Source organism: Rattus norvegicus, chromosome 2 (assembly GCF_021556685.1).
Source record: "Rattus norvegicus strain SHRSP/BbbUtx chromosome 2, alternate assembly SHRSP_T2T, whole genome shotgun sequence".
Classification (NCBI taxonomy): domain Eukaryota; kingdom Metazoa; phylum Chordata; class Mammalia; order Rodentia; family Muridae; genus Rattus; species Rattus norvegicus.
Genome location: NC_141535.1, coordinates 108,395,186 through 108,408,176, shown reverse-complemented (window position 1 = coordinate 108,408,176; position 12,991 = coordinate 108,395,186). Strand labels below are relative to the sequence as shown.

The following is a 12,991-nucleotide window of genomic DNA, read 5'->3' as shown; positions in this document are numbered from 1 at the left end:
CTTAAAAGTGTATCCTGTATTTTAGAGTTTCCTTCTTACTTCTCTATATGTGGTTAAGGTACCTCGCATTTATTATTCAATGTTTGTGTACATATGAAGGTGCATATGGGAGGTGAGCTTGTACATGGGTGTGTGTTTGTGTGTGTGTGTATGTATTGTGTGTGAATGTGTGGAGTTTTTATGTGTGTGTGTGTGTGTGTGTGTGTGTGTGTGCATTGTGTTGGTGACCTCTAACTTATGAACCAGACTAGGCTGTCTAGCCAGTGAGCACCAGAAATTCTCCTGTGATTGCAAATATATGTCACAGCTTCTGCCTCCTCACCCATACAGCATCAGGAGCATCTGGGGAACAAACTCACATCCTTACATGTACAAAGCTTGTATTTCCTGTTGTGAGCCATCTTTCCAGCACTGTATTTCAGCTTTGTTCATTATATTGACAATTTATCTCGTGTCACCGGGATATACCTCCGTGCCTCATGTATACCCTTCCAAGTGCTTCTCATTTTCTCCTTTCCCCACAAACACAATTTTCTTGATTATGCCCCTTCTAGTCATCCTGCACTATTATTATTTTTCTCACAACTTTGGTCCCATTAAAGCTAATCACTGTCTTACTTCAGATAATACATATGTTCCTGTATGTCTGGGAAATTTTTTAAACCCTATCTCTTATCATGCTGTAATTTCCCCTGGAGTTCTTAGCTCACATCTGGCCTGTGTCACCATTCTGTCTTTTTGGAGTTTCTTCTCAACCTCTAGAACTCTTCTCACAGATCCACTCCTCTTTACAGATGCCTTTGGCCGAGGGCTCATTGTCAAGAATGGCAAAATTAAGTTGATTTTAGTTTTGGATGTGGGTAAGAGTCATCAAATATGGGAAGAAATGGAGACGAGCTCTTAGACAAGATGTTTTTACCAGTGGCAGCATGATTTTCCTTAACATTAAAAGATATTTTCTACTGGTTTCTTTTTATCTGCTTTTAACCAATGTTCTATTGTCTGATGGCAGCGGGCACAGAGTTATTCACATGGATTCTCAGCAGCCCTTACAGTGTCCCATCATTACCTAAAGCATCCCTCTCATCAATTCTCACTGGCATGAAGAATAGCCAGGCATACACATTGTGTGTGCAAGGAACAGAGGCACTTCATAGGCTGCCCTTTCTTCATCTTGTGGAAGGTAGCAGGAACTGCCAGTTCATGGACCTTCTCAATTCTATGGCTCAAGACTCATTGCTTTTCAGTCTCACCACAGCTCCTCAGTCAGTCTTGACATCCACTATGTTAGCTACTGCGTAATTGTTCCAGTTTATGCAATCCATTCACTCTCAGCTGTTTGGTTCTTGTGCACTTCTGTGTCTCCATTCCTTTCTTGTTACCTTATTGAGTCATATTCACAGAATTGGTGGCAAGTGTATGTGCACGTTGTTAATGGACATACAGAATATTAGTCAGACTAAATTTTATAGTGTTTCACAGAGTATAATTGAGGAGTAAGGGAACATCGTCCACTTGATTGGAAAGAATTATCTGTGATTGCTTTCAGTTTATTTGGTAATTATTCAGTTCTTTTCTCCTTTGAATACAGATGAAAGCTTTAGACAAAGCCGACCAAACCTCACCTCCCTGTTAGTGCAGCCCATCTCGGCATCCCTCGCTACAGTGCTCATCTCTTCGCCAAAACTGAGAATGGATAAAGATGTCTGCCGCCCTCTAGAACTTCCGCACAATGGTAAGGCAACTTGTGCTTTGACACATTTGGTGATCAGGTCTTTTCAAACCGTGCCTGGAAAGTCATGCTGGTAACCTGCCATGTCTAGAACTTCCACATAATAATGATGTCTACAGCTCTACCGGCCTCTCGAACTTACACAGAATGATCCCTTCAGACCTCTAAAATTACACATAATAATGATGCCTGTAGCCCTCTAGAACTTATACAAAATAGTAAAGTAACTTGTGCTTTAATGCATCTGGAGACTACTTTAAGTACTTTGGTTATTTAAAAAAATCTCTTAAATTAAAAGGTCAAGAATTATTCATTTCAAAACTCCTGATTTTTGGTAAAATGGGGGAATTTGTGACATTCTCTGGCTCTGAAGTGTAATTATTATTAAAACCTAAGGGATTGATGGAGCTGAGATATTTTCTTTCTAGGGGAAAGGGGGGAGTTTGACTTGCTTCAAAGAAAAGGAGCCTCACAAAGAAAGCATTTTGTACTTGCATGGCATGGTTTCACAGGTTCAGCTCTGGCAGGCTTACTGCCGGGATAGCAGCAGCGCTAGGCAGTCTCACTGACTACCAAGATTCAGTGGAGAGCAATAGCTATCTGAGGTATGAAGTCTTTTAGTATAAAGCATTAAGGTGTAATTCCTGCAATTGACTAAAACAGTCCCTCTGTCTACACGCACCATTGCCCAGGAGATGCTTCTTGTTCGGTGGTGCTCTTTGTCAGGCCTTCTTGGACTTTGTAGGATAAAACTGAAGCAGCTAAGCTACCTGTGGTGGGATGAAAGTCCTAGGCTGCAGCTTTTTCTCTGCCTGCAGCTTCAGCATTAAAGTTCTGAAGAAGAGATTGTCTTTACATATTGTTAAAAGTGTCTCTAGCTGCTGTGAACTAACGCTTCAGTTCTTTGGGGGTTTTGTGTGTGTGTCCAGATCTAGGGCTCTACTAGCAGTGATTTTTATCTTCTGTCTTCCTCTTAACTACAAATGTATTGAAATATTTTGACAATTTGTTTTCTAAGTCAAGATTGCTGGATGTTAGAGACAGATACACTCTTCTCTCTCTCTCTCTCTCTCTCTCTCTCTCTCTGTGTGTGTGTGTGTGTGTGTGTGTGTGTGTGTGTGTGGTGTTGTTTGTCTGCATATGGGTGCACGTGTCAGAGCATATGTGTAGATAAAATCGGAGTCAGTTTACTCCGTCCAGCATTCAGCAACTGAGTACTAGGATCAAAGTCAACTTATCATCAAAGTCAGGCTTGGTGCCAGGAGCATTTCAGTGGTGAGTCATATCTGCTGCTCTGGATTTGTAATTCTAGGAGGAGTGGAGCCATTTCTGCATTTCAGTACCTGTCCACCTCTTAGGGATCCGACATTTCCTGGGATGGCACTGTCATCACTCAGGTCACCTCTGCACTAAATAGTCCGTATTGACATCTACAGAAACACAGACAAGTCACACACACACACACACACACACACACACACACACACACACACATTTGTGAGACACAAAGATGGATATAATCTCCAGTGTTTGTGTATCCCACAAACTTTTACATGTGTCAGTGATCCTCTTCTTATAATACAGCTTTGTATCAATTAGTCTGGAGTTAAATGTCTTCATATTATGAAACAGTGTAGCTATACCTCAAACATGAAGTTACATACAACATGTGTGAAGCCCGGAAGGAAAGTTGAGATTGAGAGTTGAAACTTTACAACTCCATTGTCAAAGTAGGAACAAGAAAGATTTGCTAAAGTATTATGCCCTGTGAAGTTTTTCCCATGTAGATAGTAATTATATTATTTTTCTGATTTAGAAAAATCAAATGCACTTAAACTTAGAGAAGAGTTTTGTTTTTGTGAAGCTTTCAGTTTTCAGAAAGCAGATTGTTATATTTATATTTTTCAGATAATAAATGAGCATCCCAATTGTTTGTGTGCTTGAAATGAAATTATTCTTAAACAGAGGGTAATGACACTTTACATCAACATTCTGCATAGAAATATAATTCACCAAAGATAATTAACTTTTAAGTGTGTAATACATACTTAAAAACTGCATTTATGGTGATGTATGTGCACAGACATAACATAAAAATAACAAGAAGGTTCTTTACTTTGAAGGAGGGCAGCACCTCTAGTTTACAAATTGAAAATAATCTACAGCACATCACAATTTAACGTTGCTCTTTTATTGAATCTCCTAAGCATAGTGTTGAAGGACAGGTACAAAATCTTAATTATTAAAATGTATGAAACAGGAACTGCATATGCAATTTTGATTTTAGATATTTTCCTTGAAATGCACATGATTAACAATTCTCTAAAAACCTAAACAATATACCTGATTTTTTCTAAAATGTGCTTTGTAAACATCTTTGCCTTTTGTATCTTTACCTCTGTAAAAATTTGAAATCAGGTATGCTAAGTATATTTGAGGGTTCTATAAATTTTATAAGAGGTTTCTAATTGTCTCTAGACTATTGTTCTTCTTCATCTATCAAAAGCTATCCAAATATAGTAAAACCAAAATTCACTTTATAAATTTTATTTTAACAATGAAACCTTTTAGCACTAGAAGAAAATGGGGGAAAAACAACAAAACAGAACAAAAAACAAAATCAAACAAAAACCACTCATACTCTGGACTCTCTGCTTCTCCACTAGGACCGTGAGAATATAGAGACTGGCTAATGGAGCTGCCGTTAGTAGAGTTAGTTCTATAATGGAGAAAGCTAGAGATGCAGACAGCATTGAAGGTTAAGGGTAAGAGACAGAGATAGTTGAAGGGATTCTCATCCACTAAGGGAAGCAGTCATATAGGATGCTAAATCCATTCAGGTGGCCATAAATACAAGTCAATATATTTCCTTTTAATTGTGAAAAAATGCATTTGACTTTCAATTACAACCAAAACTATCTAAGTGGTTTAGATGATATAACTTTGATGAAGGAATGAAATGCCACCGCTAATCATCAAGGGTCAGGATACAATCAGAAGAGAGCAGGGTATTCTATGGCATTTCCTTTGGACATAAACCAAAAGAGTCAGAGGAACTTCCTTTGCCTCAATAGAGACAGATAGTTTGTAATGAACAAACCATTGGATATTCTGGGTTTCCTTTCTTGGTCTGTCTTTGGAGAACTTATCTACTAATAGATAGACCAACATGCATCCTTACATTTGTAACATATAAATTATCAAGTTTTTATAACATATAAGTTACTAAGCCTATTTACATTCTTTTGCTACATTTTTCAGGAGAAAAATTACAAATGTATTTTGCAATAGGGTTTCTGTGCTAATCATTTTAAAATACTGTAATAGAAATATGTAGAATGAAATAAGATTGCTTGATTTTGGCTAACAGTGATAGAGTCTTAGTTCATGGTCAGTTTGCTGTTCTACTTTATATCAGTAAGAGGAATCATTGTGGAATCTATCAGGAGAGGTTTCTTATAAAACCTTCTTATAAAAGAAGAATGAGAGAGACGGTGAGGGAGGGAGTCCTTTTTTCTCCTCCAAGGATCATCTGCAGCAGACATACATGCTGTCACAAAGCTCAGTTCCCCCTACAAGGCTGTTGTCTTCCAAAAACATCACATTCCAGAGATCAAGCCCTGCATATACAGACCATTGGAAGCTCTTATCCAGACTTTAGTTTTATTAATCATACTGACCTATATGAAAGAATCTATCTAGAAAAACATGGGCATCATTTTAATTTGCATACACAACTATATATCTGTGTACACAGCATATATCTGTATAAAATTAGTATGTTATATCATATGAGTAGAGAAATGTCTGGTTCAAAATGAAGGCTAGATGTTAGAAATTGTTATACTCCTTAGTAGTGATACCTGTTTTTTGAAATTTTGAAGCAGCTCAGTGAACCTAGGAGTCTGGGCTGGAAGCTAAGGACCGAGTAAGCTGTGGAACTAAAGATCAGCATTCATGAGTTGCCAGTCTGAAGTCCTCGATAAAAGGGAAAAGAGCTTCAGAATTTCCTTTGAAGGACTGTTCGTGAAGGATCTAAAATAGAGAACACAGGTGTGAGACCTATTGTCCAAAGTCCATAGACAGTAGAGTCAGACCTGTTTCCTGGGGAGTGAAGGTAGGGATTACCCAGGGTGACAGTACTGTCACTTGTCTTGAACTTCCCAGGTTTCCAGTGTTCTATTTCATCCGTTAGCTATTAGAAATGATTCATCATCATATTTGTTTGTTAAACCCCAAAAGACAATCTGAGATGCACGCTTTGAAGCAAAATCATTTTCACTTATACTATCCAATATTTTAGTGTGATTTTTTTGTCAGTTTTGTAGCTTTCTTACATTCTTATCTTATTGTTTTTAAGGATTCCTCTACTCTTGACAAATTACAGAACCTCCAACTAAACTTTGGGGTTTATACATGTGATAAAATCTTATACAACATATGCCATCAATTTTGATGATGTTTTTCACAATGGACAGATGTTGTAATTTGCAAAGTTATAACCTACTAGAAATTCCTTGCTGTTTCTCTGTTTTTATGTTCTGCTCTACTATACCATTTTTGATTATTGTTCTTTTCACAGATGCTCAACTATGTCTTGTATGTTGCATGCCTAAGCTGTTATGTCCCACAGCTTCTTATCCTCAAGACGCTGTGCCAACACACACTATTCCATGACAAGATAGTGAGGTTGTTCTCGGCTTGAATCATCTCTCCTAATCCTCTAATCAGGTTTTACTATGTCCTTGCTACTAGACATTAAGGCATGAAATCTCTCTGGCCAGGGTGAATAAAGTAAAATTCATTAGAAAACATTGTTTATTCTTTCTTTCTACATTTTAACTTTTTCAAGTTTCTCTTGTAGCCTAGGTTCTAATCTTTGCCAAACAAAACAGTGTAAGTTTAATTTGTTTATTTCATTGGTGGGTCAATTTTTTACCTTATATGTTTTGAGTTCACTTCTTATCTGTTTATGGTCCAAAGAGACTTATTACTCTTTAGGAGACCCACTCACAGAATAAATTAACATTCTTTTTGCCTAGCAACATATACCTTCAATTGTGTTTAGTCTGAAAATCATTTAGCCTAAAATTACTAACTGCTTTGCTTATTTTTTGGTATTTGGGTAACTTTATGCTATACCAGTGTTTGCATTTTGCTTTTAATTTTTCTATGTCTTAATGTTTGCTTGAATATGTCTCAGTAACAATAATTGTTGTTAAAATATTTTATCTCAATCCAGATTTTCTACCCTATCTTTGATCATTTAGATTCCTAATAAAAAACATGCAACCTTTATATTTGCAATAAGCTTTAATCACCACAAGAGTTGGGCAGATATCTATCTCCTATGCTATTATGTCTACTTCCCATATAATAATCCCATTATATAATTTGCCAAGTGTTACATGAATTGCTTTTAACCCCAGTTAGCCAACCCACATGGTCATTATTTTAAGATTCATACCCTATAGCAGCATCTTTTTCTCTCTACTTTCTTTCTTCTACCTTGTAGGTCTCCTCTGACTCCAAGCCCTGGAATTCTGAACCCCACCTATTTCTCTTTTGCCCAGTTATTACCTGTCAACTTCTTTCTTCGCCAATCAGGAATAACTTGGGGTGGGGGACAAAGTCACATAGCATCATTGCATGAGGTCTCTGAGAGCACCCAGTATTTGGCATAGCAAAAGATCTGACTTCGGTAAATAATTTACATTTCAAATGTAGTGTTTTATACTTAAACTGGAGCATTTGTCTCAACACATTTAATATAATTTCTATGTTCTTAGGTTTCTGCGTCTAATGTGTTATGTTTATCTAGAACATATGTTTTTTATTTGTTTATTTAAATTTCATATTACATTTTTCTTGAGTATGTAAGAAGTTATCAATATCTGTGTTCTTTTGGAGTTGCTGGAGTAAATTCTCCCTAGGAATCCATTGTATCTCTTTCTACTTCATGAGAACTTTCTTTATTCTCCTTAATACAGCTAAGTAAGGCAGCCCATTGTATTACCTGCTTCATAGAATAGTCACTGTTTTCTTTCATTAAACTGAGATATTTATTGGGGGGGAAAGGAGATTTTTCTTTAATTGCAGTAACCATCCTTTTGCATAATCAATTTGCAGTTTGCCAAGAAGAAGTAAGTTTCACAGTCAGTATACAAATGGAAACTATAGTGGGGTGGAGGCCACCTGATAACAGTAGAACGTCAGTCTTTAGAGATGACTGGTCTGCAGTGCCCATACTTCTCTTTTGCCCTTTGACCTCATAGGGTTATTGGGAAAGTGTCCCAGATTCATCAAATTCCATTAGCTTCTAAACAGATTCATAATTAATTTATTTGTCTTTACATTCCAACTTTAATTTTGACCCAATAATGGCTTAATGTTTGCTGTTTCTCTCATATTAATATCAAAAGTTACTTGACATTGTAAATCATTTTTTTATAAAAGTATTTTATTTTCATTTACAAAGCCCTCCCCCCAACAGTCTAGTTCACTGGGGGTTCAGTCTTAGCAGGACCCATGGCTTCCCCTTCCACTGGTGCTCTTACTAGGATATTCATTGCTACCTATGAGGTCAGAGTCCAAGGTCAGTCCATGTATAGTCTTTAGGTAGTGGCTTAGTCCCTGGAAGCTCTGGTTGCTTGGTATTGTTGTACATCATTTTTACTAGGAAATTTAGTCCAGTATCCCAGGCTACCACATTGCTGGCAAAGAAAAGCATCACCGCTCTGTGTCTGCACAACTTAGCAACAAAACCAAATGAGTTGGTGTCTATACAACGATTAATTGACTTACAATATAAAGTGATATTAAAAAAGTAAATAATATACTAAAAATGAACACTACATGGCCATGTAGCCAGAAGACCATGTAGAAGATGTAGCACAAATCTAAACAGAAAAGGTACATCATTCCTGCTACCACTTACCTGGCCTAGTAATTACTGCTATCTCTAAATCCAAACCGCTATGAAATGTGATGACAGTTACAGGGATCATCAACACTGAGCTTCTAAGAGATGAGCTTTGTCCTTTGGTTAAGCAATCTACTCTTCAACAGTGAGAAATCATTCAAGGAGAGTGATGTAATGTTAATCCTCTGATATTTCAAATCCACAGCCTATGATCATTGCTGAAACTTTCCATTACATCTACTCTGCCTAAACCCAACATTCTAAGAGCCGGATGATGTTCTTCACAAAAGCCATTCTCCTGGGGTACTGGCATGAAGAAAGTATAAATAATAGATTTTGATAGACAAATGGGAACTGTGTAGATCAGGCAGTTTTTCAGAAGATTAGTTTTCTGATAGATCCAATGATTTGTGAGTTAAAGAAGTTTGGTAGTATGATGTGGGAAATCAACCAATTTTCTCAAATTTCACTCTTACAAAAAGGTTTGGCTTCTCTTTCTGATAGCTATATAATTAAAAGTGTCTCTATATTCATACAACATTACTAAAAGGGAAATGCGTATTTTTTCCAATGCAAACTTATTCACATGTATGAATGTGGTTGTGAATATATGTATATGTTTTTAATGAAAATAAGGTTAGGTTATTTCTTTAAATAAATGATTGGTTACACTGCCATAGGATACATCAACTAATATTATGCTTTTTCTGTAAATAGTCGGCATTTTTAAAAGATTATCAAACACTAATAATTGAAAGCATGAGTCTATAGCAACATTTAATCCCCATGATAGGTAGAGAAACTGAACACACACACACAGAGACACAGACACAGACACACACACACACACACACACACACACACACACACGCCTGAGCACAGCACATCCCCAATCTTAGAAGAAATTCTACTTTTAACTCACCTACAAAAATTCTCAAGCATAGTGAATGGACAAGATTTCTATTAAAGTCAGAAAACAGAATGAACTGTGTATAGTAAAGCAAGAGAAACTCAAATACTATAATTGGAAATCAAAGCTGGTTGTGAGTGTGATTCATCACATCTTTTGGAAAGCTATGGGATATTTCCAAAATAAATATTTTGCTAAGGTTTGTTGGAAACAAAAGCCTTGTTTGTGTTCTGAGACAAAGACTAAGAACCAGTTGACCTTAACAACAGGCAAAATGAAAGACACTTTTGTCTTTAGAGTGTACATCTGTAGCAGATACTTTTCTGAACTAGATGGAATTAAGGAACACAGAGGAGCACTCTCATGTTTCTCAACTCTGATACAACTCACTCTATTTGAATAGGAATGTTTCTAAGTGAATCAATTTTTTGTCTTATTGGAATCTTTTGAACTTTGGATGTCATATTTTAAAGGTAACATTTTTGCAATTGGAAAGGTAATTTAAGTAGCTGGAAATCCACACACGTGTTTCCGGAGTATTTAAATAATAAATTGCAGTTGCATCTTTTTATAAATTCCTCATGTCAAATTTCAAGTTATTTTTTTTCATTTTGAAATAAAATTAGTATTACTGAAAGCTTGAAAGTATAATAAAAATTACATGTCTCTTAGCTATTGAAAAGCAAACTGCAGGGTTTCTAACTAGCACCTGAACCCCACCAATCCTGGCCCACAGCTCCCTGCTCCCAAACCCTGAGAGAGAGAGCTGATCGCCCACAAGTGTGGGCAATCCTGAGACTGCAGAGCAGGAGAGACTGCCACTTCTGCCCACCTTTGACCACATCCCTGACCCAAGAGGAAACTGTATAGTGCATCTGGGAACAGGAAGATGGGGGCAATCAAGCTGCTTGAGTCCTGCGGTCCAGACTGCACCCAGATCTGAACGGACCAGGTCAAACAGTTTCCTGTACCCAAATTCCATGGGAGGGAGAGTTATACCTTCAGAGGTGCAGACATGCCTGGGAAACCAGAGGAGACTACTCTCCGCCCTCATTTCTGACTCTAGAGGAAAATGCCTAGGGCCATCTAGGCCCACTGCGCACAGGGACCTAGAAGAAGTAGGGGCAAGCCCTTCTGGTTACAGCCCTCTCGGAGAGCTGAAACCTAGCCCATAGGAGCTACATCAGGCCCAAGACCAGAGGTAAGGCCAATTTTTCTGCTCTAAGTGAACTGCCTGGTGGACTCAAGACACACAAAGACAAAATTCCTCTGGGACTGGACGCTTCCAGTTTATAGCTGGTGCCAAAATCTCACTGATCCTGGCCCACAGATCCCTCCTACCAAACCCTGTGGGAGAGAGAGCTGTCCATACCCAGAAGTATGGACAATCCTGAGATTGCAGGGCAGGAGAGACCGCCACTTCTGCCCACCTTTGCCCACATCGCTGGCTCAAGAGGAAACTATCGAGTTCATCTGGGTACAGGAAGATAGAGGCAGTCAAGCTGCAGGAGCCCTGCAGTCTAGACTGCACCAGGATCTGAACAGACTTGTTCTGACAGCTCCCTACATCCAAATCCCGTGGGAGGGAGAGCTAGCTATTCAGATGGGCAGACATGCCTCAGAAACCAGAGGAGACTACTCTCTACCCACATTTCTGACACTACAGGGAAAGGCCTGGCACCATCTGGGCCCCCTGCCCACAGGGACCTAGAAGAAGGATGGGCAACCCTTCTACCCCCCCCCCCCAGGGAAAGCTGAAAGCCAGTGGACAGGAACGACTACAAGCCTGAGAGCATAACACTCTGTTCCCATAACTGGCTGAAAGAAAACAGGAAAACAGGTCTACAGCACGTCTGGCATACAGGCCTATAGGATGGTCAAGCCACTGTCAGAAATAGCAAAACAAGGTAATACCAGAGACAACCTAATGGCAAGAGGCAACCACAGGAACGGAAGCAACAGAAACTAAGACTACTTGGCATCATGTAGCCCAATTCTCCCACCAAAGCAAATACTGAATATCTAAACACACCAGAAAAGCAATATCTAGATTCAAAATCACATTTTATCATGATGATGGAGGACTTTAAGAAGGTCATAAATAACTCCCTTAAGGAAATACAAGACAACACAAGAAAACAACCTGAAGCCCTTAAAGAGGAAACCCAAAAAAAAAAAAACCCTTTAAAGAACTACTGGAAAAAACAAAAAACAAAAAACAAACAACAACAACAACAACAAAAAAACAAAAACAAAACAAAAAAAACCAACCAACCAACCAAACAAACAAACAAAAAAAAACCAAAAAAAAAAAAAGGAGAAGGAAAGGAACAAAAGAATCCAGGAGTTAAAAATGGAAATAAAAACAATAAAGAAAGCACAAAGGGAGACAACCCTGGAGATAGAAAAAATAGGGAAGAGATCAGGAGTCACATATGCTTGTATCACCAACAGAATACAAGAGATTGAAGAGAGAATCTTAGGAGAAGATTCCATAGAAAATATCGACACAACTGTCAAAGATAATGAAAAATGGAAAAAGCTACTATCCCAAAACATACAGGAAATCCAGGACACAATGAAAAGATCAAACCTAAAGATAGTAGGTATAGAAGAGAGTGAAGACTCCCAAATCAAAGGACCTGTAAATATCTTCAAGAAAATCATAGAAGAAATCTTCCCTAAACTAAAGAAAGAGATGTCCATAACCATACAAGAAGCCTACAAAACTCCAAATTGATTGGACCAAAAAAGAAACTCCTCCAATCACATAATAGTCAAAACACCAAATGCACAAAACAAAGAAATAATATTAAAAGCAGTAAGGGAAAAAAGATCAAGTAACATATAAAGGCAGACCTATCAGAATCAGACTTCTCACCAGAGACTATGAAAGCCAGAAGATCCTGGAGAGATATCATACAGATCCTGTGAGAGCACAAATGCCAGCCCAGGTCACTGTATCCAGCCAAACTCTCAATTATCATAGATGGAGAAACCAAGATATTTCATGACAAGACGAACATTAAACAATATCTTTCTATAAATTCAGCCCTAAAACAGATGATAAATGGTAAAATCCAACACCAGGAGGCAAGCTACACTGTAGAAAAAGCAAGAAAGTAATTGTTTTTCAACAAAACAAAGAGAAGACAAGGACAGAAACATAATCTCACATGCAAATAGGAAGCTAACATGAAGCAACAATCACTATTCCTTAATATCTCTCAACATCAATGGCCTCAACTCCCCAATAAAAAGACAAAGATTAACAAACTGAATATGTAATGAGGACCCAGCATTTTTCTGCCTACCTGAAGCACACCTCAGGACAAAGACAGACACTACCTTAGAGTAAAAGACTGGAAAACAACATTCCAAGCAAATGGTCTGAAGAAGCAAGCTGGAGTAGCCATTCTAATATCGA

At 37.9% G+C, this 12,991-nt stretch overlaps 1 protein-coding gene across 4 annotated transcripts in view; it reads left to right on the top strand.

The window, feature by feature from the left end:
- The window catches only part of Naaladl2 (N-acetylated alpha-linked acidic dipeptidase-like 2), a 1,374,648-nt gene that overhangs the window by 936,815 nt on the left and 424,842 nt on the right, over positions 1-12,991 (top strand). For 2 of the 4 annotated variants that reach the window (XM_087630578.1, NM_001447432.1), the window contains 1 exon segment: positions 1,592-1,735. In XM_087630578.1, the coding sequence (XP_087486704.1) occupies positions 1,592-1,735 (144 nt within the window). 4 annotated transcript variants of the gene reach the window in all.